The sequence below is a fragment of the Chlorella variabilis genome, assembly GCF_000147415.1.
Source record: "Chlorella variabilis unplaced genomic scaffold CHLNCscaffold_10, whole genome shotgun sequence".
In the NCBI taxonomy this organism is placed as follows: domain Eukaryota; kingdom Viridiplantae; phylum Chlorophyta; class Trebouxiophyceae; order Chlorellales; family Chlorellaceae; genus Chlorella; species Chlorella variabilis.
In genome coordinates this window covers 635982-663633 of record NW_005435078.1, presented here as the reverse complement: position 1 = coordinate 663633, position 27652 = coordinate 635982, and the positions used below count along the sequence as shown (strand labels likewise).

The 27652-nt window shown below is 66.7% G+C and overlaps 7 protein-coding genes across 7 annotated transcripts in view; 3 read left to right on the top strand and 4 right to left on the bottom strand.

The window, feature by feature from the left end:
- Positions 1 to 4: 4 nt before the first annotated feature.
- On the bottom strand, positions 5 to 3654 carry CHLNCDRAFT_57843 (hypothetical protein). The gene is made up of 11 exons (XM_005847536.1): positions 3108 to 3654; positions 2856 to 2955; positions 2471 to 2562; positions 2049 to 2154; positions 1732 to 1827; positions 1418 to 1517; positions 1088 to 1208; positions 856 to 909; positions 527 to 597; positions 312 to 342; positions 5 to 208 (listed from the first exon to the last, which is right to left on the bottom strand). The coding sequence occupies exons 1-11, from the start codon at positions 3450 to 3452 to the stop codon at positions 140 to 142; spliced, it is 1185 nt and encodes a 394-aa protein (XP_005847598.1). The 5' UTR covers positions 3453 to 3654; the 3' UTR covers positions 5 to 139.
- Positions 3655 to 3951: 297 nt separating this feature from the next.
- Positions 3952 to 6540, top strand: CHLNCDRAFT_52299 (hypothetical protein; the record flags this gene model as incomplete). The annotated part of the gene is made up of 7 exons (XM_005847703.1): positions 3952 to 4158; positions 4305 to 4459; positions 4654 to 4895; positions 5081 to 5236; positions 5378 to 5578; positions 5707 to 6091; positions 6225 to 6540. The coding sequence occupies 7 exons, from the start codon at positions 3952 to 3954 to the stop codon at positions 6538 to 6540; spliced, it is 1662 nt and encodes a 553-aa protein (XP_005847765.1).
- Positions 6541 to 8623: 2083 nt separating this feature from the next.
- Positions 8624 to 9761, bottom strand: CHLNCDRAFT_23364 (hypothetical protein; the record flags this gene model as incomplete). The annotated part of the gene is made up of 4 exons (XM_005847535.1): positions 8624 to 8818; positions 9012 to 9143; positions 9345 to 9533; positions 9681 to 9761. Coding segments are annotated over 4 exons (597 nt in total), but the record flags the coding sequence as incomplete, so codon positions are not given.
- A 2124-nt stretch (positions 9762 to 11885) lies between these two features.
- CHLNCDRAFT_52297 (hypothetical protein) lies at positions 11886 to 12285 on the bottom strand (the record flags this gene model as incomplete). The annotated part of the gene is made up of 2 exons (XM_005847534.1): positions 11886 to 12191; positions 12277 to 12285. 2 exons carry the CDS (start codon positions 12283 to 12285, stop codon positions 11886 to 11888), a joined length of 315 nt encoding a protein of 104 aa, XP_005847596.1.
- Positions 12286 to 12658: 373 nt separating this feature from the next.
- Positions 12659 to 16535, top strand: CHLNCDRAFT_23258 (hypothetical protein; the record flags this gene model as incomplete). The annotated part of the gene is made up of 12 exons (XM_005847702.1): positions 12659 to 12742; positions 12947 to 13123; positions 13307 to 13498; positions 13660 to 13752; positions 13946 to 14059; positions 14294 to 14413; positions 14587 to 14743; positions 14927 to 15182; positions 15384 to 15580; positions 15644 to 15735; positions 15916 to 15991; positions 16258 to 16535. 12 exons carry the CDS (start codon positions 12659 to 12661, stop codon positions 16533 to 16535), a joined length of 1836 nt encoding a protein of 611 aa, XP_005847764.1.
- Positions 16536 to 20458: 3923 nt separating this feature from the next.
- On the bottom strand, positions 20459 to 23145 carry CHLNCDRAFT_9137 (hypothetical protein; the record flags this gene model as incomplete). The annotated part of the gene is made up of 10 exons (XM_005847533.1): positions 20459 to 20572; positions 20701 to 20795; positions 20958 to 21109; positions 21269 to 21468; positions 21942 to 22042; positions 22161 to 22201; positions 22344 to 22462; positions 22614 to 22787; positions 22919 to 22996; positions 23101 to 23145. Coding segments are annotated over 10 exons (1119 nt in total), but the record flags the coding sequence as incomplete, so codon positions are not given.
- Positions 23146 to 23913: 768 nt separating this feature from the next.
- Positions 23914 to 27652, top strand: part of CHLNCDRAFT_57841 (hypothetical protein) — a gene marked incomplete at its 5' end in the record, with an annotated part of 10183 nt that continues 6444 nt past the window's right edge. The window contains 13 exons of the mRNA XM_005847701.1: positions 23914 to 23991; positions 24266 to 24372; positions 24502 to 24561; positions 24692 to 24745; positions 24883 to 24950; positions 25116 to 25170; positions 25211 to 25403; positions 25519 to 25610; positions 25764 to 25828; positions 25946 to 26149; positions 26289 to 26432; positions 26559 to 26633; positions 26769 to 26869. Of these exons, the coding sequence (XP_005847763.1) occupies positions 23914 to 23991; positions 24266 to 24372; positions 24502 to 24561; positions 24692 to 24745; positions 24883 to 24950; positions 25116 to 25170; positions 25211 to 25403; positions 25519 to 25610; positions 25764 to 25828; positions 25946 to 26149; positions 26289 to 26432; positions 26559 to 26633; positions 26769 to 26869 (1296 nt within the window). The remainder of the gene's footprint in view (positions 23992 to 24265; positions 24373 to 24501; positions 24562 to 24691; positions 24746 to 24882; positions 24951 to 25115; positions 25171 to 25210; positions 25404 to 25518; positions 25611 to 25763; positions 25829 to 25945; positions 26150 to 26288; positions 26433 to 26558; positions 26634 to 26768; positions 26870 to 27652) is intronic.

Below are 27652 nucleotides of genomic sequence, written 5' to 3'. Positions count from 1 at the left end.
TGTTGCTGATTTTGCGGAGTTTTGAGAGGCAGTGCTGACAGCAGGAAAAATAGGTTATACAAGCATAGGCAGTACCAAGGTCGAATGAAGCCCGGTGCGTCGCTGCTGGCTGCGCAGCGTGGCGCCAGCGCTGCCGCTGCTACTGCGACCCATCCGGGAACTTGTCCAGGGCGTGCATGTCTTTTTCCACATACCGCTTCACAACCGCCTGCAGTTGTGGAGAGCTGCCAGGAGTGAGAGAGGCAGGGAGGAGAACAACAGCAGCGCCAGTGGCAGTGGCGGCAGCGGCACAGCTGCGCCGGCACACCCACCTTCATCCTCTCGAACTTGTCTGGGTGATAGCTGGAGCAAAACCAACAAAGGGGAGGAGGGAAGCGGCACTCAAACACTGGTCAGCTGCGGCAACAACCAGGACGACACCTGGGCCGGCCCGGCATGCTTGTAGCACACTATGCCGCCGTTCCTGCACTCCACAGCCTGTCGTGTGCCTACTCCTGCCCCGCCCTTCCCCTGCCCCTCGGCTCACTTGACGTGCACCGACACAGGCATGTGCGCCTCAAACTGCCCGGCATCGTGGCGCAGGTGCTTGAACAACACCTGCAGCAAGGGAAGGCGGCGGCAGGGCAAGCAGCGGAGGCAAGGGCTGGGTATTGGGCCACGCTGAGGTGAGCTGAGCGGAGGCTGGCGAGGAGCGGCCAAGGCATGGCGCCGCCTGCGCCCCGCTCGCCGCTGCCCCATGCCCCGCCGTGGACCGGCAGCTGCCTCTGGGCCAGGTTTGGTGGGAGCCGGGAGCTGGTTGGCTCCTGCTGGCGGCCTCCGGCTGGGCAGCTGCCTCCCGCTGGGGCAGCAGCCGACCTTGGAGTTCATGAATTTCATATAGTCCAGCACACGCCGCGTCACAGATGGGTCCTGCACCCGGGGAGCGGGGCACGCACGGCAGGCGGGTGGGACAGAGGGAGAAGCAGGAACCTCCCGCGGGAGAGGGAGAAGGGGAAGCCCCAGCTCAGCGCCCGTGCCCTTGCCCTAGCTTCCCAGCCGCCAGCCGCCGCAGCCGCCAGCCGCCGCCGGTAGCTAGCCCGCCCCGCACCTTGTTGGCGGGGCTGCTGGGGAAGTAGATGCACTCATTGAACAGCGCCTGGTCCCACCCGTTCTCGGTCTCCACCCGGTAGATCAGCTTGTCCAGCAGCTCCTGGGTGGCGTTGGTGGGCCTGCAAGAAGGCGGCGGCGGCGGCATGCGGGACGCATGGTGGGAGGTGGCGCAGGGCCAACGAGGAGTCAGCAGGCGGCTGTGCCCCATCCACTGCTGACAGGCCAGCCGCTGCCAGCTCGCCCAGCAGCCCAGCAGCCCTCTGGCGCTTTGACCGAGCCACCCAGCCAGCCAAACCCACAGACCAGCCCCGCCCAGCCAGCCGCGCACCGCAGGTAGAAGAGGCCCGAGTTGAAGACAAAGATGCGCATGGAGTGGGCGTAGCGGGCCCACCCCATGCTGGGGTCATCAGCCACGTCGTTGTACCCATCTGCGTGTGGGGGGCATGGTTGTTGCTGGTGATGTTGTAATGGTGCAGGAGGGAGGCGAGGGCCGGTTGGTGGCAGGAGAGGAGGCGGATGTGAGGCGTGGCATGCAGGGCACTGCCAGCGCCGCTAGCCAGGCCGGCTGGCCGGGCCCCTTTAGGCCGGCTCCCCACGGCGCCCCAGCCAGCAGCCCACGCAGCGTCCCGCCAGCCAGCTCACACGCGGTGCCGTGATCCCAGCCGTCGGTCATGCCCTCCACATCGCTGTCGCGCGCCAGGTGCTCGAAGGGGTTTTGCAGGAACACAATGTCTACGTCTGCACCACCCAGGGCAGCAGCCGGAGCAGCAACAAGAGCTTTGGTGTGACCGGCGAGGAGCAGGGCAGCGGCAGGGTGCGCTTGCCGCGCTCGCCACGGCATGCCGTGCTCACGGCGCTGATGCACCACGCATCCATGCGCACGCGCACACCCCAGCAGCTGCTGCACCTTGCCCCCGCCCACACAAAATGGCGTCCAGCCCCCGACCCAGGTATCCCACCCGACAGGAACACCGAGTATCCCAGCTTCATGAAGTTCTGCAGGATGCGGAACTTAAGGGCAGACACTGCATGGTTGGACCCCACATCCTTCTGGCTGTCCGGGATCTGCGGGGTAGGCGTGGGGAGGAGGGCAGGAAGGGCGTAAGTGCTACGAAGACGCACGGGTGATGGTGTGCGTGGAAACAGAGATCGGATGGAGAGGGCGCGGCGTGCCAACCCTCCCAGCACATGCATGCTGGAAGCGGGAGCAAGGGCAGGGGTGGACGCGGTGGGCAATTACAGGGCGCAGGGCTAAAGCAGCAGAGTCCACCCTGCCAGGCAATTCACGCCGCGCAACCGCACCCATTCACAACCGCACGCACACCCACAAACACCCCACAGTCGTGACCCCACTACCCCCACATGACCCATCGCCCCACACCTTCACGTCCATGCGGAAAGCGGGCAGGCCAAAGCTCTCCGCGTTTGACTTGGTGTCATCATCCAGCGCAATCACCATGGCATTCTTCACCCCTGCATGCCCAACAGCCGGCAAAAGGCAGCAGGATCAAAACGACTTTGGCTGCAGGATCAACACGACAGCTGGCACCGGCGCTGCATGCTGCACGCCTGCACCTGGCAGCCGATGCAGGGCAGCAACGGGCGTGCGGTGCACGCGTACAGGCTGGCGGCGGCGCCGCCGGGCCTGCAGGGGCTGCCCATGCAGACTGCTGCGGCGTTGGGGGTGCTGCTGCTGCTGCTGCTGTCGCGCTATGGCCGGGCGAGCAGCAAATCCCGTGGCCCAACCAGCACAGCAGGGCTCCCACCTGTGCGCTTCACATTCTCCGCCCACAGCTGCAGCATGCCGCCCGGCCACGCGTAGTTCTTGTTGCTGACCGACACCAGAACCTCGTTGTTGACGGCCACCTGGTCAGAGGGTGCAGGGGGAGGGGGAGGGGCGTGGATGCCAGCCTGGCACTCACGTGAGGCGTGCAGCACCACCCAACAGCACCCGCGGAACTGCAGCATCCTCCCACGCCGGTACAGCCGTGTTCTGGGTCACTCCCTGCCATGCCCACCTTTTTCAGGAACTCTGCCAGCTCTGGGTAGGTCTTGTCCCGCTCCGCCGACGGCTGCCAGGGCGTGTGGCGGTCCGGGCAGCTGCCCGCGGCACTGGCGCTCGCCGCCTTGGCCGCCGTCTCCCGCAGCTTGTCCATCTCCACCCGCGCGGCGTCGCGCTCCTGCGTCAGCTGCGACACTTGCGCTGCTAGCTTGTCCATCTGTGCCTGGTTGAGCTGCGCCACAGCACCGCTGACGGAGCTGCCGCGGAACTGCAGGGCGGCCACCACCAGGCCCACCGCCACGCCTGCCACGAGGCTCAGGGCCACCGGCCCCCGCCTGGCGCTCTTCTGCCGAGGTGGCATTGATACAGGGAGCGGGCGGCCAGCAGGTCTGGGGAGGTTGCCAAAGAGCGCAGCCAAATGAAGGCCGGCTCTACTCGGAAACCCCCGGGTAGCGACCAGAAGCGATAGAAGTCGAGGTAGATTTCCCCGGGAGCTCCAGGCATGGGCTAGCGCGAAAGAAGAGTGGCGGTGATCGGCGAAGCGCAGGCGTGCAGCTGCCGCCTCCCAGGCTCACCCAATGGCTTTGCGTTAATCCCCAGGCGGCGATGCGCTGCGATTCAACGCCATCGGCGCACGCCTGGTACAAGGCGGCGGTACGATTGCCTGGCGGCCAATTGCGGGGCCCTGGCCGACATGCACGCATTGCTTTGCGCCCTGTAAAGCCCTTGGATCGATCGGGATTGTGCCGCGGCATTGAACGGTGCCCCGCATATTGCAGTTCCTCACCTCAGAGAACGCCACCCACCCCACACGCATCGACACAGCGCCACAATCACACCATATCGCGCGCCGGGCCGGCATGTTGCGCACCCTACAACCGGCGGCTGTCGCTGCGGCGCTTGCGGCAGCTGGCGGCAGGCGTGCCGCCGCCGGCCGCGGAGGAGCAGCCCCAGCGCCGTACAGCACCAGCGCCGGCGCCCTGGACTGGCTGCGCAAGTTCACCAACTACGAGCAGAGCGGCGTGCCGCAGGCGGCGGGCACCAACACAGACGCCGGCTTCGATCTGGTGAGAGGGCGGAACCAGAGGCGGCCCGTGGCCTGCCGCGCTCCACCACACTCTGTCGCCGAGTGCCCATACGGATGCTGCGTCACATCGTGGGTGCAACCCCACCGCCCCACCCTCCCTCATGCCATTGTGGGTTGCCGCTGCAGGCTCGCATGCGGCGCCTGCTGGCAGACTTGGGCGACCCGCACCACGCCTGGCCCGCGGCGGCCCATGTGGCGGGCACCAAGGGCAAGGGCTCCACCGTGGCGATGCTGGGCAGCATCCTGGCGGCGGCGGGGTACAAGGCAGGGGCGTACACAAGGTGGGGTGGGGCTGCTGAGGGGCCACTTGAGGAGGCCAGGCGTTGCGCCTAGCTGGTGTGGTGACTGCGCCTGCTCTCGCCGCCTCCGCACTTGGCTGGCGCTGCAGCAGCTGCCCGACTGCTGCTGCTGCTGCTGCAGTCCTTGCCAGCCACAGTCCGCACGTGCCTCCCCACTCCTGGCTCCCTGCCTGCAGCCCCCACATCCAGGCCTTGAACGAGCGCATAGCGGTGGGCGGCCGCCCCATCTCGGACGCAGATCTGGAGGGCCTGCTGGCGAGGCACGGCGGCGCGGTGGAGGCGGCTCACCTGCGGGAGGGCGGCGCCCTCAGCGACTTTGAGATAGTCACAGCGCTGGCCTACAAGCACTTCCAGGAGCAGCAGGCAGGCGGCGGGACGGGGCTTGCCGCGAGAGGGCCTTTAATGCCGCCGGATGCATGTTCAGCATGCTGTCATTTGCGCCTTCCACGGCAGCAGCTGGCTTGGGCCTCCTCCACGAGCAGGTTTGGCTGAAGCGGCTGGCAGCTGGTTGGTGCGTGCAGGTGGATGCTGCGGTGGTGGAGGTGGGGCTGGGCGGCGTGCGGGACGCCACCAACGTACTGCCCGCCGCCAGCCTGGCGACAGCTGTCATCGCGGCGGTGGGCCACGACCACGCTGCGGCGCTGGGCGGCAGCATAGAGAGCATAGCAGCGGCCAAGGCGGGGATCATGCAGGCAGGGCGGCCGGTGGTGCTGGCAAGGCAGCCCGACGCTGCGGCAGAGGCTGTGCTGCTCCAGAGAGGTGAGCAATTGTTGCTGTGCAGCTGCTGCTGTTGCGCTAGTGCCCTGAACTGCTGCCTGAGCATGTTTGTGTGGGGACGAATAATGTCTGGAAGGACCCTGCAGCAGCAGTCAAGCCACCTACGCTGTTGTGCCTGTGCAGCTCAAGAGCTGGACTGCCCAGTCATCCACGCGCCGCAAGAAGTGGAGTTTGCAGCGGCCAAGGCAGCAGCGGCCAGCAGCAGCAGCGGCAGCAGCGGCAGCAGCGACAGCTTGCTGCAGCTGTTACGGCAGCGGCGCCGGATGGTGCTGCGCGGCCAGACGGCAGCGGCATTTGTGGGGTCAGGGTCGCCAGTGGAGCTGGGTGAGCACCTGGGCTGTTGGCAGCACCTCAGCGGGCTCTGCTCCGCTGCGTCACTGGATCAGCTACTGCCCTGTCCTCCTGCGCTGGTGTGCCCCGCTGCCCACCCCACCCACCCTCCTCGCCTGCAGACGTGCGCCTGCGCCTGCTGGGCTCCCACCAGCTGGACAATGCGGCGGCGGCAGTGGCGGCGGCGGCCTGCCTGCGGCGGCACGGCCTGGACCGCGTCGACCTGCGGTCCGTGGCGGCTGGGCTGGAGGCCGCGACGCTGCCTGGCAGGTTCCAGGTGTGCCAGTTTGCAGAGGATGCCGAGGCGGCGGCAGAGGCGGCCGCGCGGGCTGCGCAGGGCGGCAGCAGCGGCGGTGACGGCGGCGGCGGCGAGGCGGGGCCCTGGGTGGTGCTGGATGGAGCGCACACGCCCGAGTCGTCGGCGGCGCTGGCAAGCACGCTGCGGGAGGCCTTCCCCACCGCGCCGGTGGCTGTAGTCATGGCAATGGCCGAAGACAAGCAGCACAGGTGCGGGAAGCGGGGGCTGCTCTCCCTCATGCCTCGCTGTGGCATGCCTGCGCTTTCCCTGGCGTTTTGTCCTTCACCCAACCCCACCACCACCTGCACCACACATGCCACAACGCCCACCCTCGACCTGCAGGGAGTTCTGCTTGGCGCTGCGAGCGGTGGAGCCGTCAGTGGTGGTGTTCACAACGGTGGCCATCGCCGGCGGCGCAGCGCGCGCAGCGGGCCCCGGCCAGCTGGCGGGCGCCTGGCAGGCAGCCGCCATCCTGGGCGGCGGCCGGCGGCGCGGCGGGCCGCGCACCCGCGAGCTCATCCAGGCCTCGCTGACGGCGGCAGTGGAGCGCGCTCGCATGGAGCTGCGGGCGCAGCGCGGCGAGCGCGGCGTGGTGCTGGTGTGCGGCAGCCTGCACGCCGTGGGCGCGGCGCTGGCGCAGCTGCCGCTGGCCTGTTGAGAACCTCTCGACCCGTGCTGCTTGACTCTATCTTTGAAATTCACTTCAGAAATTCAGCTGTGATTCACTGCCAGGCTTCTAGGTTCATAGGCAGGCACCGCCAAGGCTCTCAGCCGCATCAGCAGCCGCACGCCGCCTGCGCCCCCTGCTATCGCAGCCAGCACACGCCCGAGCAGTCTATTCGGGAGTTGTCCAGCAGGCATTCCCAGCAGGATTCGATGCCGCTGCTGCCGCCATCTTCCTGGCCGCCGCCGCCGCCGCTGTCGGCCCCGGGGTTCCCTGCAGGCAGGGGCAGTGGGCCGCAACTTGAAGGCATGGGGCAGGCAGGACCGCTGCCCGCCACATGTGTGTCCTGTATCTCGTGCCCAACGCGCAGAGGCCAGACACGACCGCCAACAGCTGGATAGCGCTCCGTGGCATACATATACATGCATACCATAAGTACACAAGTGCATGCATGGGCCGTGCCCTCCCTGCCTGCTAGGCTGCTGAGCTGCACTCACGTTCGGAGCCGTCCCGCGACATCACAACTGGTATGATGACCACCATGGCCAGCAGCGCCAGGAAGGCCAGCAGCAGCCAGACAAACTTGACCCAGGCGGCGCGCGGGCGCACCACCCGGATGGTCCTGACCTGCGCCGCCGCCGCGCCGCCGCCGCTGCTGCCAGCTGCTGCTGCCGGCGCTGGGCCTGCTGTGGGGTGTGATGCCCCGCCGGGAGCCTCCACTATGATGCTGAGGGAGGGGCCTCCAGGGCGGACGGGATAGATGTCGGGCAGCCAAGCGGAGGCTGCCGCGCCGCTTCCCCCTCCGCCGCCGCCGCGCAGCTCAGGTGGAGTGACTGGTAGCGAGGCGCCATTGCCTGCCTGCCCTGGCGTGAGTCCAGAGGTCCATGCCTGTCCTGCTGCTGCTGCTGCTGCTGCTGCTGCGGTGCCGGACACCGCCTGCAGCTCGATGTGCCCCCTACCAGCCCCGCCAGGTTTGGCCGTCTTGCTGTCGCAGCCGCCAGGGCTGGCCGCCTGCTGCACGAACGAGCGGCCAGACGCCTCTGGGGACCCCCCCAGGTCCCTCACTCGGTTTTCGTCCACCGAAGCGCGGCACACGGGGCACTTCTTCTTCTCTGCAATCAAGAGGCGGTGCAAAGTGAGAGCGGGACCCGTAGCGACGAAGGCGCGCAGGCATGTCTGTAGGCCGCCTGCCATGCTTACTGCAGAGAAACTGCACGGCACACACGGCATGGTAGACATGTCCGCATTGCAACGCCAGGGAGCTGCTGCTGCCACCATCCAGCGGCTCCAGGCAAAAGGGGCAGGCGTCTGCGGGTTGGTCGGCGGCGGCGGGTGCCTGGTCGCCTGCCGCCGACATGGACCTGCCTACGGGCGGCGTTGGTAGGCGGCGCTCGATTCACTGAAGAGCCTACAGGGTCCTGTCAATGCTCACCAGTGTTATCAACAGGCGCCAGAGCTTTCGCAAGGAGGGTAACTGACTGCGGAGCGATCTCGCTCTCGAAACAAAAGAGTGAATGTGCTTCAAAACGTAACGAATGTCCCCTCCTCCAGCGCACGCGGGCAATGCGCCATCCATGCGCCGCCGAGCGTGTATTGCCGTCCCAATCCCTCTCGCGCATGCCACACTTTCGGCACTGCACCCTAGGTTCTCTGCTGCTGCTGCTGCTCACGGTAGGGGGCGGTGGTCGGGACACAGCCACCCGCCCCATGTTACAGGCGGGTGGGAAGACAACAGCGCCGCTAGCGCTGAGTGGGGGGGCATGCAAGCAAGCATGGATAAGGACGGGTATGAAAGCACAAACAGGGCCCGGAGGCCAGCCGTAGTAAAGCAGCCGCCCGTAGCGGCGTCGCCGCTGGGCGGGAGCGCCAGCAGCCCAGCGCGCCGCGCTGCCGGGTGGGTGGGGGGGGAAACAGCACAGGAGCAAGCAAGAGAACGATCCCGAAACCGCACAGAGTGCGGCCTCTGGCCGAGGGCGGCAGCATGACTGCCGCCTCCGTGGCGCTGTACAGCGGTACAGGGGCCGCTCGCCGCAGGCAGCAGAGAACAGCAGTTACTGTAAACAGTAACATATGAGGGTTACACGCTCTTGGGCAGGGGAGGGCAGTCAAACATGCACTCCCGCATGTACCGCTCCGTAAGCTCGGCGCCAAACGCCGCCTCCAGCACCCGCCTCGTCTTGTCGTTCTCCAGCTGCTTCTCGCAGTAGCGGCTGTGCCCCGCGTGCAGCGCCTCCAGGCGCCGCCGCTGCGAGGAGCTCACCGGGTGCGCGATCTTGCCAATCTGCATCGCAGTGCGGCGGCGGCCGGCGGAGCAGCGGGTCGACGGCTCAGCGCTGGCACACCTGTGCTGGCTGCCGGCCACACAATGCACCTCTGTCCCTGTGTGTCGACTGTGCCTGCGCGCCACAGCCACCAGGCGCAAACACGCCCACCCCAACACCCCAACCGCCATTTGACTCGCCCACCTGCACGTGCAGCTGGGTGAGGGCCAGCGCGTACTTGAGGAAGCGCCCAACCTCCTCGCTGCTGTCGGGGCGCACGATTACGCACAGCGGCGAGAAGATGGCGGCGCCCCACTCGGGGATGGAGCGGTTGCTCTCCAGCTGGTACCGCGCCTGCAGCTCCCTGCAGCACACAACAGGGCGGCGGGAGGGGTGGGCACGGGGCGGGGCTTCGGCAAGGTGGAATGCCCGTGCTAGGTGGAATGCAACCGGCCAGAAGGCAGCTCGGCGCTTCGCCAATACGCGACTCCTCCCGCCCTCGACGTGAATGCCCGCCCCAACCCGCCACGCCCACACCCGAAACCACCGCCCAGCCGGGCCCGCCCACCTGACGGGCTGCTCGTACACAGGCGGCAGCTGCAGGCCGGGGCTGAGGGGGCAGGGGTCCACGATGGCCAGGCTGACCCTGCCGGCGTTGGCCACCAGGTCCATGGACAAGATGGGCAGGTCGTACTCCAAGCGCGGGTACATCACGCAGTGGAACACCTGCAAGCAATGAGGCGGGCGTGGGAGGTGGGGAACCACAAAACAGCCGTGTCGGTGTGTGATTGGGGGTGGCGGCGATGCAGGGGCCAGGCGAGAGGGCAGGAGGGTGCAGAGGGCAGGCGTTTGCCCGCGGGGCCCGCGCCGCACCTGCAGCCCGTCCTGGCGCGCCGCCACCTCGATGTGCAGCTTGCGGAAGGCGCGGCCGTAGTAGGCGCGGTTCTCAATCTGCGGGTGCAGGCCAGGGGCAGGCCAGGGGCAGGCAGTGGGGCAGGAGGGAGCGTGGCATGGGGTGGCAGGCTGCAGGTCAGCCGGGGCTCCAGCAGAGAGCAGATGCGCAATTTGCACCTAACCGACCAGGCCCAGGCAGCTTTCTTGCAGGCAGGTGTGGCACGGGCCGGACGGTTTGGCCGAGGGCCACAGCCATACCTGCAGGCGGGGGTATCCGGACTCGCCCTTCTCGGGATCCAGCATGGAGCGGTACGAGAAGGGGTCGGTACCCTCGGGGTCTACAGAATCCAAGTACTTGAATTTCTGCAGTACATGCGGTAGCATGAGATGCAGTACCATGTCAGGCACAATATGTAGCATGCCTGGCCGCAATGTTGGGATGCTGCTGAAGAAGTGCTAGCCAGTTCTACCAACACTGCACATACCGCCCCTGCTGCCGCCATGCTCCTCTTTGCTGCGCTGCCAACACCTTTCCCTCCCACACACCCATTTCAGGCGGGCCTCGGCACCACTTGCCTCATCCAGAGGGTACAGCCCAAACTGGTCCTCTGGCAGCACGCTGCGCCAGCACCCCTCGATCTGCGTCACGAGCTCCTCGATCGGGGCGCACACCTGCGGCGGCGCCAAACGGCAGTGATGGGCGGGCCATGGAGCGGTAAGGTGTGGCATGGTGGGGTGGTGCCGTGGGCATGGAGCAGATCCCTAGGTGCCATGCCGTACCAGCCTCTGCCATTCCGCCGCAGTCAGCCAAAGCCCCGCAGCTGCAGCCGAGGGGCCAAGCGGTCGGGATCACCTTGTCGGCCAGCCGCCAGCCCGCCATGCCCACCAGCTGCAGCGCTTCGGCCCACGACAGCCGGTCCTCTGCGTGAAGAAGGAGGGGAACAGCCTTGGTAGTCCATGACTGTGGCACCCCCCCCCCCCACACACACACACACACACGCGCGCATGACGCACACATTGATGAGTTTCACAGTACATGCTGCTCCTCTCACCTGGCAGATCCAAGTCCTCAGGCCGCCCAATCTCCCCAGCCGCCCCCATTCCCTCCAGAAAATCCATCAACGCCCTACGAGCCTCCTCCATCTCCTCCTCGGTCGGGGGCGGGCCCTGCTCCTCCTCCTCCTCCACCTCCTCCTCCTGCGGTGCTGCATCGTTGCCCCTGCCGTTGCCCCTAGGGCCTGCTGCCTGCAGCCGCTGGCGCCGCCACTGCATGCTGCAGCGCAGCCGCGTGCCATGTGCAGCGGTGCTGCGTTGTCTGCTGCTGCTCCCTGCGGCTGCTGCTGCTGCCACGGCCGCTGCTGGAGGTGGTGGTGGTCGGCGGGTTGAGCGAGCCGCTGCCGCCGATGGTGGCGCCGCCGACGCCCTGCTCATGCATCCAACCGCCGCCATTGCTGCTGATGTATTGGCCTTGATTAAGCGACCTCGTCCAACAGGTGCCAAGGCTTGGGCTGCAGGCGTTGTGGGCTGTGGGGGACGTGGGTGTGTGAGCACGGGCACGAGGTTTTTAAGCGGGAGGCTGTTGCTATGAGACAAGCGAGCCGTGTATTATACACAGAGAGTGCAATGCCCGCATGCATGCGAAATGCATTGCTGAGGTGGCGGCGGCCGATGGCACCACGTGGTGCGCCACCTGCTGGCCAGCTGGCTGGTGCAAGGGCGCAGAGCCACCAGGGTTTCGATTGTACAGGCTGTAAACAAAACAATCTCCGCATTGTTAGGCGAGGCACATTCTCTCCGATAGAGTGCAGGGGCCGAGGGGCGACGTGCTGTTTGTGCAGCGCTTGCACCACCGCCTCCCCTGCCGCCGGCCTCCCCACCACCCCCACCCATCCATCATGTCTTACAGAAGAGGCAGCCCGTATTGTACAGGTTCAGAACCAGGTAAGCTGAGGAGGTCTTGGTATCGGGGGTGTACGGCCAAGTGCGCTGAGGGAATAGCAGAGTTACTGACGCATGAGGGGTGGCAAGGTGGGGCTGTGACGGGCCGGCGGCACCCGCAGGCGGCAAACGCTACTGGTGATTATGGTCAACGTCGAAGAGCAGGTGGGTACGAAGGACGGGCAGGGGCCATGGGAAAAGAAGGAAGTACACATCAGTGCCAGGCGGTGGGCCAGACCCTGCCGCTCAGGCGGCAGCCAGCGCCGCCTCCACCGCCGCCGTGTCTGCCGTCCAGCCCACGATGCCGCCCTGGGCGCGGATCATCTCGATGGCGGCTTCCTTGAACTTGGGGAAGTAGGAGTCTGTGGCGTCTGTGACCAGCAGGCACTCGTAGCCGCGGTCGTTGGCCTCCCGCATGCTCGTCTGCACGCACACCTCGGTGGTGACCCCCGCAAACAGCAGGTGGGTGATGCCGCGAGCCTGCAGCTTCTCGTGCAGCGGTGCTGCGTTGTCTGCTGCTGCTCCCTGCGGCTGCTGCTGCTGCCACGGCCGCTGCTGGAGGTGGTGGTGGTCGGCGGGTTGAGCGAGCCGCTGCCGCCGATGGTGGCGCCGCCGACGCCCTGCTCATGCATCCAACCGCCGCCATTGCTGCTGATGTATTGGCCTTGATTAAGCGACCTCGTCCAACAGGTGCCAAGGCTTGGGCTGCAGGCGTTGTGGGCTGTGGGGGACGTGGGTGTGTGAGCACGGGCACGAGGTTTTTAAGCGGGAGGCTGTTGCTATGAGACAAGCGAGCCGTGTATTATACACAGAGAGTGCAATGCCCGCATGCATGCGAAATGCATTGCTGAGGTGGCGGCGGTCGATGAAACTCATGCAACGACGACCCAGGGGCCGCATTTGATCACCAGCTCATTCCCCAACACGGAACACCGGGGCCTGCGGCACATGCATGTGTCTCAGAGCAGTGAGCAATCGAAACACGGCGGCGAACTGCGCTTCTGAGCGGCACGCATATCATGTCGTTTGACAGCACGGGGCTGGACCCCAGGCTGCTGCGGGCGCTCTCCAAGCGCGGCTTTGAGAAGCCAACACCCGTGCAGGTGCGGCTGGGGCGGCCTCCAGGCGCTTGGCGTGTTGCCATGCGATCCAGCAGGGTAGCGCTACGCGGAAGGGCCGCACGCGGGCCGCCAGGCGCAGCTGCAGTACTGCCGCCGCCGCCGCCGCCACCCCGCCGCCGCTGCCGCCGTCGCACCGGCAGCTGGCTGACTGTCGCCGCACCCACTCCCCTGCTGCCTCCATTGCAGGCGGAGTGCATTCCCAAGGCACTGGAGGGGCGGGACATTGTGGCCCGCGCCCGCACCGGCAGTGGCAAGACGCTCGCGTACCTGCTGCCTGCTCTACACCGCGTGCTGGCCAGCGGCAAGGGCAAGGCGGGGTGGCAGGCGCTGGTGCTGGTTCCCACTCGGGAGCTGTGCGAGCAGGTGCGCGGGGGGGATGGGGGTGGGGGTGGGGTGGTTACCGCAGACCGTGGCAGTGGCGGGTGGGGCTGAGGGGCCACGTGCCACCGCCGCGTGGCACACACAGCAGCGGCCTGGGCCACTGGGTGTTGCCCCAGCCACGCCATCCATGCCGCTGCACCTCGCCTCGCAACCCACGCGCCGCAGGTCAGGGAGGAGGCTGCCAGCGTGGCGAGCCTGTGCGGCGCCGACCTGTCGGCCACCTCGGTCGCGGGCGACGCGCCGCTGCGCGCGGCCTGTGCCACCGCGGGGCAGCTGGTGGTCACCACGCCCGCCAAGCTGGCGCAGGCGCTGCGCGAGGGCGTGCTTACGCCGCACATGCTGGAGGAGCGGCTGCAGGTGGGGGAGGGGAGCAACACCGCCGGGCTGGCCACTCGCATGCAGCTGCTGGAAGAAGACGGCGGCTGCCACCGACGCGTCGATGACTGCATGCTGCCACTTCCACCACCCCCGCCACCCCACACGTCCATGTATCCCACTTGCACACACCCACACTGCAGGTGCTGGTGCTGGATGAGGCCGACCTGCTGCTCAGCTATGGGTATGAGGAGGATGTGCAGGCGCTGGCGCCCCACGTCCCGCGCTCCACGCAGGTGCGAGGCAGCCACGGCGCGCCGCCAAATGCACTGCCCGCTCCCGGCAGGCTTCACATATGCGTGTGGGCCTCCGGCATCTGGCAGGCACGGTAACAGCGGTAACAGCGGGCTCCACCATACACACACGCACACACACATATACACACATGTACACAAACACGCACACTCTCTCTCGCTGCCTGGGCTGCAGTGCCTGCTGATGAGCGCCACCAGCAGCGAGGATGTGGACCGCCTGACCAAGCTGGTGCTGCACAGCCCCGTGGCGCTCAACCTGCTGGGGCAGGCCACGGGGGAGGGAGGCGAGGTGGGTGGGGCAGCTGAGGACAGCCAGGCCGGGGGGAGAGCGCGTGTGTGTCGGATGCGATGCGGGCAAGAGAGGTGTGGGGCAATGTGGGGAGAGACAGGAAGGCGGCAGGTGTTTCATGGACGCTGCCAGCACGGCTGTTGGCTTCCCCGGCTCCCGGCTGCCGAGCGGCCCCGCGCCAACAAACCCTTGCAGGCCAGCGCGGCGGCGGCGGCGGGTGGCGCGGCAGCCGAGATTGAGCACTTTCGTGTGGACTTGCCGGCGGGGTGCGGCAGCGGCGGGGCGGCCACCGAAGCCGCCGAGAAGCTGCTGCACCTGCTGGCCCTGCTGAAACTCAACCTGGTGCAGCGCAAGGTGCGGGGCTGGTGCTGGGGGACTCGGTTGTGGGCAGGGCAGGGCTATGAGCCTCAGGCGCCACCAGGGCGTCGACAAAAGGCACTTGCTGGCAACGGGTGTGCTGCGCAGCTGGCAGGTGGTGGCACGCACGCCAGCCTGACCCTCCCCACCCCGCCGCCGCCAATGCACAGGTGCTGGTGTTTGTGAACAGCGCCGACAGCGGCATGAGGGTGCGGCTCTTCCTCGAGGCCTTTGGCGTGCCGGCGGCGGTGCTGAGCGCGGAGCTGCCGCTCAACTCGCGGCACCACATTCTGCAGGCAAGGCCGCGGCAGGGCTGGCCGAGCGCTGGTTGGCGGCGGCGGCGGCGGCAGCGGGAGTCAGCAGCAGCAGTGGTGGCTGGCAGCAGCGGCAGCAGCAGCGGCAGAGCTGCAGTGCTAGCACTATGCCTGCCGGGGGCGCTGCCCACCTGCCTGCCAGCTAACCCGGCTTGCCTGCCGTACCTGCGTGCCCTTTCCTGCCCCTCCTGTGGAGCGCAGGAGTTCAACCGCGGCCTGTTTGATTACCTCATAGCCACAGACGATGTGCATGCGGGCGACGCCGACGGCTCCACCGGCAGCAGCAAGCAGCAGCGGCAGAAGAAGGGCAGCAGAGGGGACGCAGGCGGAGGGAAGGGGGCCGTCGGCGGCAAGCGGCAGCGCAAGGAGGAGGAGTTTGGGGTGACGCGCGGCATAGACTTCAAGGGCGTGCGCACCGTCATAAACTTTGAGATGCCGGGCAGCACCAAGGGGTGAGCTTGCAGGGGGTGGCAGCAGCAAGGGGAGCGAGCTGAGGGTCAGGCTGCATGCAGGGGTGCCTGCTGAGCGTGGGCAGCGCCAGGCCGCACCTTTTTAAGTCTGGAGCCGGCAAGCCGCAGCACCAAGCCTGCCCCGCCGTGCCGCTGCTGCTGCTACGCTGTCTGACGCCGTCTGCTGGGCCCGTCGCTCCGCAGGTATGTGCACCGCGTGGGGCGCACGGGGCGGGCGGGCCAGGCTGGCACCGCCATCAGCCTGCTGGCGCCTTCGGATGCCCCGCTGGCAGCCGAGCTGACGGCCATGCTGCGAGACAGCGGCGGCGGCGAGGCAGGCGGCGACCACCCGGCAGCAGCAGCCGCGGCAGGAGGAGCAGCAGCGGCGGCGGCCACCCAAGGTCAGGATTCGGAGGAGGAGGAGGAGGAGGAGCGGCGGCAAGCGGGTGGGGGAGGCGCGGCAGCCGGCCTGCAGCCGCACCAGCGGCTGACCAAGGCGGCGGTGGAGGGGCTGCGGTACCGGGCAGAGGATGTGGCGAGGAGCATCACCAAGAACGTCATCAAGGAGGCAAGCGGCTAGCTCGCTCTTTTTGCGCAGCCCAGCCCAGCAGGCCGGCTCGGGCCGCTGCACACGGCCGCACACACATGTTCACCCCGCATTTGTTTGAGTGCCACACAGGCGCATCGCACTCGCCAACCCACACCCTGCCTCGTCTCGCCTCACCTCGCCCTGCAGGCGCGAGCCAAGGAGCTGAAGAACGAGCTGCTGAACTCGCAGCGGCTGGCCGCCTTCTTTGAGGAGCACCCCAGCGGTGAGGCGGGCGCGGGCGGCAGGGCAGGAGCAGCATGGGCACAACGGCAGCAGGGGAGCATCATCACCGCAGAAGCACATGCGCCAGCCAGCTGCAGCTGCAGCAGCAGCAGTGGGGGTCGGCATGGCCGCACCCAACTGGTTTGTTTCTGTTGCGGCATGGTGCCCCGGGTTGCGGGGCGGCAGCCGCCCCCTCTGGGCAGCTCCCACATCTCACTGCGATGCCCCCCGCCCCTGCCCCACCACTTCCGCTGCCGTGCTGCGCAGACCTCAACCTGCTGAAGCACGACAAGCCGCTGGCGGCCAGCGGCGCGGCGGCGGCGGCGGCCCACCTCAAGCACATCCCCGCCTATCTGCGGGACCCGACGCTGCAGGGCAAGAGCTTTGTGGGCAACAGCGGTGAGGCGGCGCCCGCTGCTGGGCGGCTCGAGAAGCAGCCTGCCGGCAGGGAGGTGCAGGCCGAGGGGCAAACTGTGCAGTGGGGTTGGTGGGCAGAAGCCACCTGTTCCTGCAGGCGCCACTCCTCTGCGCCGCCGCCTGCCTGAACGGCTTCCCGGCCCCGCCGCCCCCTGCCCTGCCTGCAGGCCGGGGCGTGCTGCCGGCCCGCAAGCGGCGCAAGACCGAGGGGCTGGACCCAGTGAAGGGCTTCTTGCGGGCGCCGCGCAAGGGCGGAGAGGCAAAGTGAGTCGGCCTGGCTGGATCCGACCGGGACAGGAGGCAAAGCGTGCAGCAGCGAGCGACGGCATCGAGGCGGAATGCGCCGCCTGGCTCCCCTCAAAACCTGGCCTGCTTGCATCTTGCCAGGCGGTGGCTGGCTGGCTGCGTGGCTGTGTGGCTCAGTGGCTGATCAGCTGTGCCCGGCTGTCTCCCTCTGCCCCTGCCCGCCCTGGCGTGGTGCAGCGAGGAGGAGACGGAGATAGAGAAGGCGGCGGCGGCGTGGGGCAAGAAGCACCGCCCCAAGAAGGCCATCGGCAAGGGGGACAGCTTCAAGCCCAAGCAGAATGTGCGCAAGGGCCGGGGCCGCAAGCGCTGACCTGGCCTGGCCTGGCGGCCTGCGCTGTCTCCAGTATGGTCTGAGACTACCCTGAGGCTTTGCCTGCTGCAATTTTGAGACAGTGCTGCACTTGGCAATGGCTGTAATCGCAAATTCATGCCTGCCCATTGAAACAATGCAAAGGGGGGAAACTGATACGTTAGTCCAGCTGATTGGCAGAGGCTTCTGAAGTGCAGGGCGCGGTCTTGCAAACAAGGAGGGATGTTTCCAAAGGCCGGTGGTGTAGCCGGCCACCTGCAGGGCGGTGAGCGGGGAAGCCCGTTTGCTTGCCAACATGCCAGCCAGGCATCTCGGCTGAGGACCAGTTCACATACGGGCAGGCTGCCAGCTCGCCCACATCGTAAGAGTCTTTGGCTGCGAACGCGAGCCCCGCCAGCGGGCCGTCAGCGCCGGCGACGCCCGCAGCCGTCGCGGCGCGGCAGGCCCAGCCCCTGCTGTCCATCTGCAGGCATGTGTGCGCAGTACGCGGCATTCTGGGGGGGCCAGCAAGCGACTGGTAGCCACAGGGAGAGTGTCCCCACACAAATCCCATCCCCCTGTGCCCATCCCCGAGCTCCTACCTGTGTGAGGCGTCAGGATGGATGTTGGGACCTCACGGATGCCCTGGGAATTGCTGGGGCTAAGGGAGGAGACAATGTAGATGTAGAGTAGATGCTGGCTCGCTTCATGCCATGAGGGCGGGGCAGTCTTGCCGCAAAATGCAAGGCCTCACCTGGCCGGAAGCTAAGCAACTCGTGCGCCCAAAGTGGGATCACTCATGCTCTCCTGCTGTTTTGTCCTCGTTTCTGGCGTGTTGCAGAGCCACCCTTCACAGGCGCAACTAGGTGAGCACCAGGCAAAGGCACAGGCCGTCACGGTGCGCCACACTGGGCCAGGGCTGGCCTGACCGCGATAGCCTGTGCCTCCGCCTGCAGACGCAGCACCGCAACAATGTGTTGTGCTCGGCATGCATGGCAAGAGCAAGTCAAACCACTGGGAGTCTGGCCAACGGGGTTGGGGATTGTGTGCGGGTGGGAGGCAGCCAGGCATGGAGCTATGCTGATGGCAGGTGCATTCAGGGCCACATCATCTCCTGGTTTGTGCGCGAGGCAGGACTGAAGCACACGCAACTAGCGCATCTTGTGCCACCATCGCGCGCCACCAGTCGCAGTGCCACAGCTGAGCAAGCAGGCTTGTGATGGCCTGTCATCCCCTGCTGCTGCTGCATGCCACCGGGGGGAGGCGGAGGCAATCTGAGCACAATGCAAGCCCTGGCGTGGCATGCGCAGAGAAAGCCTGAGTTGCGGGCTGGTTTTCAGGCTCTCACACAGGTCCCCTCCACTGGCCTCGTGTGCGGCTGCAACCAAAAGGCTAGGCGGGCTTCGGGGCCTGTCCTCTTTCTCCACCGGCGTCGAGCAGCACCTGCAGGGCGTAGCCGGCGGGTGGCGGCGGCGGCATCAACCTGTGACCGCCATCAACCGAGCTGCAGCGCCGCGCCTAGCTGCCGGTAGAACCTGTTGAGAGGTAGGCGGTCACCACCTGAGCTGCGCGGGGGCCAGCTCCTGGCCGCCGATCAGTTCGGCGCAGGGCGGCCAGCCTGGCCTTGCAGGGCCGATTGCAGATGCATGCATGTCAATGCAGCAGGCACGTGCCGCTGGAGAACGCGCGCTATCTCTTCTTCCTGCCGTACCCCGTGCAGGACATCCCAAGGGGAGCGTCCCTCGCCCATTGAGCGACTCCCTCCTCCTTCGGGAACACACCGCACAATGTGGAAGGCCGCTGGCGATGCTACAGCTCGCTACGGCGAGATGGGATGCAGGCCACACTGAGAGGCTTGTCCTCCTGCTGCGGTGGGGCTTGCAAATGCTGCAGCGGGGCATGAAATGCTGGAAGGGTGATGCAGCCGGGCCAGTTGGACGGCCTCATGTATCAGGCGGGCATTGCCGACGGCGGCAGGGCGGGTGCAGCTCGTGCTTGGCAACGCTTAGCCACGGGTTTGGTATGTGTACCGAGCAGCAGGGGGATCATGCCATTATCATGAGGTTGTTCATTGCCAGACTGCCGCAAAAAGCCCCACAAAATCTGGGTTACTGGGACTCAGTGACTGGCTTGCTGGGCACAGGAATGGCGGAACTGCATCGGGGCGTGGATTACAGAGCTGCTGGCAGGGGTGCGCTGCCCCTTACTGCGCTGTATCCTGCCGCCACTGATGATCAGTCAGTGATGATCAGTCCCGGCCTGCTGCACCTTCGGTTTCGCAGCGGTGTTTGGACCATCCTGCTGCCCGATACCACCCCGAGGGCATTGCCTGCTGCACTTTTGAGACAGTGTTGCACTTGGCAATGGCTGTAATCGCAAAATTTTGCCTACCCATTGGTTCAATGCAAAGGGGGGAAAACGATACGTTAGTCCAGCTGATTGGCAGAGGCTTCTGAAGTGCAGGGCGCGGTCTTGCAAACAAGGAGGGGATGAATGAAAAGTGACTGAGCAGCAGGAGAGAGGGAGAGAGAGGGGAAGAGAGAGGGTACAGCATCTGGTGGTGGTACAGGCAACTGTGCAAGCAGACTAAGGTACGAAACGTATAGCTTATAGCTCTGTCTGGATGAAAAAAAGCCAGTCAGGTACAGGGACCGAGAGTTGGGTTGTTTGAAGCTGTGGCGTGGCGCATGACCAGGGCACACGCCCCGGTTTTGCGCCGGGGCCAGCCGCAGTGCTGCAAGAGCCAGTCGGGCGCTCGCGCCGGGAGGGGGCGCTGCCGGTGCGGGTGTGAGGAGAGCTCTAGGCCAGCCTGCCGGCGGGCAGCAGCGCCGTGCCCCAGGGGCCGCTAGTCCAGGATCTTCTCCAGCCAGGGGCGCACCGTGTACACCCGGATCTTGCGCTGGTGGAAGGGGTTCTGCGCCGCGATGGAGGCGGCCTCGTCCTGGGAGGCGGCCCGCAGGCAGAAGAAGCCGTCGCCGCAGTCCTCGGCCTCGGGGGTGAGGAAGGGGCCCATGAACTGCAGCAGGCCGCGCACCCGCAGGTCTTCCAGGTAGGCGTGGTGGTCCTTCAGGTTGGCTGCGTGGTCGGCCATCGTGCGCCCAGGCGCCAGCCGTGACTGCACGATGAAGCGCAGGCGCCAGACCTGCGGGCGGGGCGAGCAAGGTAACATGGGAGGGTCAGGGAGAAGGGTGGGCCAGGCAGCAGGGTCAGCGGTGTGTGCTGGTAGGTGGGAGAGGGGGCCAAAGCTGGCGGGAGAGGGAGGGCAGGAGTACGGCTTCAAGTGCCGGCAGCGGGCACGATGCAGGGAAGCATGCCCGGTCCGTGCCACTGAGGCGAGCTGGCCGGTAGCAGCAGGCAGCCCACCTGCGGGTCGTTCAGCCCTTCCGGCAGCATCTCGGCGCACACGGGCGGCGTGAAGTGAACGCCATTCATCGCCTGCGGCGGCGGCCCCAGCACCGCCGCCGCCAGCCGCTCTGCCAGCGCCAGCAGCGCCTCGTCCGAGCCGCGCGGCCCGATGATGCTCACCCCCACCGGCAACCCGTCCTCCAGGGTTGCAAGCGGCATGGACACCTGCAGAGGATGGCGGGAGGGCAGCGATGAAGAGGTAGCAGCGGGCGGCCTGCCAGGCACACACCAGCACTTCGGGCAGGCGCCCACTGGGCCCGCACAGGTGCTGGCAGCAGGGTGGGCGCTCACACCTGGGGCAGGCCTGCCAGGCTGGCGATGCTGGTAAGCGCCATCAGGCGGCCAACGTTGTCGGGCTGCGCCTCCAGGTCTGATCCCAGCGGCGGTGCTGCATCAAGAAAGGGGGGGGCGATGGCACACGAATGTGAGAAAATTGATGGGGGGATGGGAGTGGGCAGCGCCTGGCTCCTGACGCAGTGATGCACACACACACACACGCATGGTGTGTGTGCAACAGCAGCTGCACAAACCGCGTGTGGCAAGCGCCCACCTGGGAAGGGCGTGGTTGGGAGCAGCAGCACACTGCTGGTGCCCAACAGGCTGTCTAGGCGGGTAGTGATGGCATCCGCCTGCTGCCGCGCCGCCGCTGCCGCCTGCTTTGACACCAGGCTCGCCGCCTTCAGCCGCTGGGCGATGCCCGCGCTGCACCAATGGATGGCGGGGGGGGGGGGCAGGTGAGGGGCCGCCGGCCAGCAGGGCCAATGAGGCAGCAGGTAGGCTGACGCTGTGGCGTGCATGTGCAGCTGGGCGGGAAGGCTGTTGGCGGTGCAGGAAGCTGGATGAAAGAAGACGGGGGCGCACCTGACTGCGGGCTTGGTTGGGCCGGAGACCCATGGCCCAAGCACCTCGTTGACCTCCTTGCTCTGCAGGGCCAAGGGTAGGGGAAGGGGCCAGCAGCACTGATAGGTGGCAGCGGCAAGCAGGTGTGGAAACAAACAAAGTTCGCTCTCACCGCAAGCACCAGCCAGCAGGCACGCGACACGTGCCGGCGTGGTGGCAGTCTGCCTGCCGCCCAAAGCAGCAGCAGCAGCAGCGGAAGAAGAAGAAGAAAAAGCGAAGGCAGGCGGGGCAGCACCAGGGGCCACTCACGTGCAGCGTGCCAAAGGCGTCTGCCCACGTCAGCAGCTCGCCCGTGGCTGCGTCCGCCAGCGCGGCGCGCCGCATGCCGCTGCCCGCCGCCTCGATTACCGCCACGCTGTGCTCCCCAAGGAACCCGCTCTCAAACAGGGAGGCCACGGAGGCGTTGCAGAGGGCCAGGGCATCCTGCAGAGTAAGCCAGGAGCGAAGGGAAGAGGGAAGGAGGGAAGGAGGGAAGGAGGGATGATTGGATGGTTGGGATGGCGCAGGCCGATTGCAACCTTCAAGAAGGACAAGTCCGAGGAGGAGGCAGAGGCGGGTGAGCTGCCAAGCGCCACCACACCGCCAAGCGTACTGCGCCAGCCTGCCCCAGCAGCCCGCGCCTCACCTCTGGCACCACCAGGTTCCAGCTGTCGACCGCGGGGCCGGGGGCGCTACCTGCCAGCAGCGTCTTGCCGACAGCCGACAGCAGCTCGGCATCGCGCGCAAACCAGCCAGCTGCGCCAGGGGCATGCAGCGCAGGCAGGTCAGCAGGCGCAGCAGGTGGGCAGTGTGACAGCCGCAAACAAGGCAACAAGCGACGGGCCAGTACAGCGCTGCCGCCGCCTCGCCGCACCTGTGTCAAAGGATGGCGCCAGCGGGACGGAGCCTTCCAAACTGAAAGCACCGCGGATAGGGGAGCAGATCAGTCGAGCGCACTGATCACCTCTCGTCTTCATCTCTCTTCCTCTCATGTACACACACACAAGCAGGCTACCCCTGCTGACATCAATGCAGCCCGCGGGCTGCCGGGCCCCACCTGACCCGGCCGTGGCTGGGGCGGCAGGAGAAGACGCCACAGAAGGAGGCGGGCACCCGCACCGACCCTGCAGTGTCACCGCCCAGAGCAAAAGCCACCTCTCCTGAGGCCACCAGGGCCTGCACACACAGGGAGGGAAAGTTTCAGCTGTCAGTTTGACAGGGGCAGGGCCAGGGGCTGGCGGCGAGGCGTCCCGATTTGCAGGGCAGCCTTTCCACTTTAGCTATGCTGTCGAGCCAGGGGAAAGAGCAGTGGGCAGGCGGTACCCACCGCGCAGCCGCTGCTGCTGCCGCCGGGCATGTGGCATGGGGCGGCGGTGTTGGGGGGGGTGCCGTAGTGGTAGTTCTGGCCTGAGAAGTCGTAGGCAAGCTCGCTCATGGCAGCCTTGCCTGCCAGGTTGGCTCCGGCATCCAGCAACGCCTGCAAGCACCGGGGAGATTTGCGCTGCTGCAGCGCTGGTCAGCAGCCCGTGGCGGGGTGCTGGTGCTGCAGACCTGGCTGGGCACCCCAGCTGCGAGGGGGTGTGCTTCACTGGCGCAGTAGGAGTTGCGGATGCAGCAGGGGCGTGCCTGGACGGCAGGTGCGGTTGTCTTGGCGGGCGGGTGATCCCTTGCCCAGCTAGGGTTTCCAAGGCCGGTGGCGTAGCCGGCCACCTGCAGAGCAGTTACCGCGGGAGCCCGTTTGCTTGCCAGCATGCCAGCCAGGCATGCTCGGCTGAGGACCAGTTCACATACGGGCAGGCTACCCGCCCGCCCACATTGTAAGAGTCTTTGGCTGCGAACGCGAGCCCCGCCAGCGGGCCGTCAGCGCCGGCGGCGCCCGCAGCCGTCACGGCGCGGCAGGCCCAGCCCCTGCTGTCCATCTGCAGACATGTGTGCGCAGTACGCGGCATTCTGGGGGGGCACTGCGAGCGACTGGTAGCCACAGGGAGAGTGGTCCCCACACAAATCCCATCCCCCTGTGCCCATCCCCGAGCTCCTACCTGTGTGAGGCGTCAGGATGGATGTTGGGACCTCACGGATGCCCTGGGAATTGCTGGGGCTAAGGGAGGAGACAATGTAGATGTAGAGTAGATGCTGGCTCGCTTCATGCCATGAGGGCGGGGCAGTCTTGCCTCAAAATGCAAGGCCTCACCTGGCCGGAAGCTAAGCAACTCGTGCGCCCAAAGTGGGATCACTCATGCTCTCCTGCTGTTTTGTCCTCGTTTCTGGCGTGTTGCAGCGCCACCCTTCACAGGCGCAACTAGGTGAGCACCAGGCAAAGGCACAGGCCCGCTACTGCCGGCTCTGCAGCGCCTGTGTTTGCGTTTATCATCCCCCACTCAGCCTTCACAAGCTTGTAAGATGCGCGCTCGCTCCTGCGGGCAGCAAGGAGCGACATAAGCCGTCGCTGCGGGGCTGCCTCCGCCCATGCGCGCTGTAAACTTGAAGGGCTCACCTGCAGAGGCCTTGGGGTGCACCACAAACCACTTGGGGGTGCTGCTGCAGCCGCTCACCGCCCCCTCAGCCTGGTGCTGTCCCGCCGCAGGCCGCTGGCTACCGACCGACCGAGGGACCACTCCGCCGCCGCCATGGGCTACTTCAGCTACCTTGTGCCGCCTCCTGCCCCCAAGGAGGGCTGGACACTGAAGAGCTGGTTCGAATGGCAGGTGAGCCAAGGCTGCCTGACAGCAGAGCCCCCCCGGGAAGCCAGATGCCGCTCAGCCCCCGTTGCCCGTCACGGCGGTCCCGCCTGCATCAGCGGGCCGCGGGCAGCCCAGCTGTGGAGCGCCACACACGGCCGGCCAGCCAAGGCCCCCAACCGTCCTGGCTAGCAGCCAGCTCGCTGCATGCCCTCCCTCTCGCCTGCACCTCGAGCACCAGACGTGTGACCCCTCCTCTCCCCTGCCTCTGCCTCCTCCCGGCTCCCTCTCCACCACGCAGTTCCGCATCAAGGAGCGTGGCAGCACCGTGATGCGCGAGACCCGCGCCGGCATCGTCCTCTTCCTCGTCTCCGTCTTCTCCGTGCTTCTGAACCCAGTCATCCTGAGGTGAGGCCCCGCCTTGGCCTGGCCTCTTGCGGGAGGCCCGCGGAAGCAGCCGCTGCCTGCCCGCTGGCTGCCTCTCTGTTGCTGCTGACGTGTCCTTGTGCGCCTGTCCACCCGCCCTGCCTCCTGCAGTGGTGCCGCGTCTGGCTACAACACGGGCATGCCTCCCACCGACGTCGCCCTGGCCACAGCGTGAGTGCAGCGCGCTGGGCTCTGCTGGAACCGCGGGCCAGCTGCCTCCAGGCCTGCAACAGCCGCCGCCGCCTGCTCTTGCGCCCCAGTCCTCCCTGACCGGCCCTCACCTTCCCTGCCCCGACTGCAGCATTTCCTCGGGCACTGGCACTCTGTTCATGGCTCTGTTCGGCAACTACCCCTGGTGAGCTCAACCGTCGTGTGTAGCGAGGCACACCCTGCCTGAACCCGCCTGGCCAAGGCCGATTGCCGAGCGGGTTGCAAGCCCTCTGCTATTTGCGCGTCACCGGCCACCGCTGCCCTGCACCTGCCTCCCTGCAGGGTGCTGGGCGTGCAGCTCGGCACCAATAACTACTTTGTTGACTCTGTGCTGGGTCAGGAGATTTGTGGTGAGTGCATTCCCGATGGCGAGTGGCTGGCGCAAAGAGCGCTGGGCGCCCCCCTGCTTGGTGCAGATCCGATGCATGCGCTACGGAGAGTGCACCGCAGCTGCGGTAGGTCCCCCACATTATGCTTGGAGCCCACCAGCCATCACCTCCCCTCGTGACCTGCAGGCTACAACTCTTTCTTCAGGCAGGGAGACCCTCTGTGTGCTGGCGAACCATGCACGTGAGCAAAACACGCCCCTTCCCACCGCCCTTCAGCACAGCATGCTTGGAAATATTCAGGCAACATGCATGGGTCCGACCCATTCTGCTTGTGCTTTGCCATGTCCTAATGCCTCGCTGCTGCTTCTGCAGTTGCTCCACGGGCACCAACGCGAGCAGATTGTTGACCAGATCGGCACGGCTGACAACCCGGGCCCCTGCTTTGGCACCACCAACGAGTGCCTGGGTTCCCAGGTGAGTTGTGGCCACCCGCCGAGCTGCCTGCCACCGCAGAACAAGCTGAGAGTTGCCAGCCGCAGCCTGTGGATGCCTCTCCACCATTGCTTGCCTTCGTGTTGCCCACCCACAGATCTCCTACCAAACCGCCCTTTGTGCCACCTTCCTGGAAGGCGTCGTCTTCTTCCTCATCTGCATCACCGGCCTGCGCGCCTTTTTGCTGCGGTGAGCCAGCGGTGCACGACTTGCAATGCGGGGCACAACACGCTGTGTCGCTGGAGCTGGCATGCAGCAGGGCGGCATGCCACGCTCCACCCTGCTGCTGCTCCGCTTGGCTGACCCCCACCACCTGCCTCGCTTGGCACACTTGCGCTGCAGCCGGATTGCCCGCTGCATCCTCATCGCCGGCGCCTGCGGTATCGGCATCTTCATCATGTTTGTCGGTGAGCAACGTTGCAGGTGGCGCATCGTGCTTATCTGCGGGCGTGTTGTCGCGGCAGCCCCAGCATGGGCCGTGGGCGAGGCTCACTTGCTTCACCCTCGCGGCCGCGTGCGTGCAGGCTGGAAGGGCATGGGCGTGGTCGTGGCCGACAAGTACCCCTCCCTGCTTCGCCTCAACACCGAGACCCAGTATGCTGTGACCGGCTGGGGCGATGGGTCTGTGCAGACCGGCATCGGCTTCAACTCCTGCGTCATGCTCCTCAACCTGCCCCCCTTCGGCCCCGTCTGCCCCTGGCTGGCCGTGGGCGGCCTGGTGTTCACAAGTGCGTGACGCGCCCGGCTTCTGCTGCGCTGCCTGCCGCTCCTGCGTGGGGCATGCCTGGCTGCTTCCATTCCTGGTAATCCCGACGCCACAACGACTCTGCGTCACCTGCGTCCCCACCCCTGCGTGACTTCCTGCAGCCATCCTCATGCTCTGGAACGTCCCCTCTGCGTTCATGATGGGCGTCCTGTTCACCACCTTCATCTCCTGGATTGTGTTCCCGGAAAAGGTGTCGGAGGGCGGCCTGGTGCCAGACAAGGTGGCCTACGCCCCAGTCTTCTCTGGTGAGCAGCCCGCCGCTGGCGCCTGCTTAATGCACAGGCAGCTTCAGGCAGCGCTCAACACCAGCAGCATCCACCCCCTGCGCTGCCCAAAGCCTGACATGGTGTGCACCCGCTGCCTGCCTGCAGAGACCGCATTTTCGCTGAGCTTCAACTGGGCTGGACATGTGGGCAAGCTGACTGGCGCGCTGGTGACCTTCCTGTGTGAGCAGCCCGCAGCGTGCCCGGGATGCGGCGAGCATGCCACAGGCGTGCTGCAGGCGTGCGACTCCTGCTTTGCACCCCACGTCTCTGGGCAGCTCCCTCCACAACGTCGCGCCCCCTGCTTGCCTCTTGCAGACCTTGACTTCCTGGGCTCTGCCATCACTTTCTGCTCTCTGGGCCAGATGGCTGGCATCCTGAGCACCCTGTGTTACAGTCACCCCGCTATGATAGGCCGCGTGAGCAGACCTTGGGCAGGGGGCACACGTGATCAAGGGGCATCAAGAGAGGGGGTGGACCATGGAGCACCCTCTCCATGGCTCCGACCACCCTCCCCCCAGCTGAGCGTCCCAGGGTCACCCCACCCTGGCCCCGCTCCCCGTCCTGCCGGACACGCAACCCCCACAACGTGGTGGGGGACGTGGGGATCCTTAGCAGCTTAGGCCTGCCAGGCCGACGGGTGCCGATGCTGGTGCGGGCTCCCGGCGGCAGGCAGCGCCGCCGCCGGGCACTCAAATGGCATGGGGCACATGGGCCCCCATGCCCGCACATCTCCCAGGCACATGAAAATACCAGAAGGCTGCACATGTAAGGGTGCAAAGTGGCCTGCCGCGGCGGTCGGCTGTGCCATTACTCAGTCAGCCGCCGCTACCGTGCCGGGCTTGGCGTTCCCATGCCAACATGCCGGCGTGCCATCGCGCAAGGGGCCAGTGAGTGTGTGAGGCGGAGGTGGGGGTGGTGGGGCTGCCGCTGACCGTTGCTTGCTGACGCTGACGCTGCTCTTACCTGCGGGGGGAGGGGGTGGGTCGGGAGCCAAGGCCGGGCAAAAGATGCCTGGGCCCTACTCAAGGGAACCGAGGGAGTCACTGTGCCAGGGCAGCAGCATGCTCCTCATGGCACCGGTCGGCAAACCGGGCCAGCCGGCCCTGCCTGGCCTGGCCGAGGAAGGCGGCCAGGGAGGGCAAGGCGTGGCCGGGACTGTGGAAGAGCTCAGCATACTCCTCCCTCAGCCCAGCGTATAG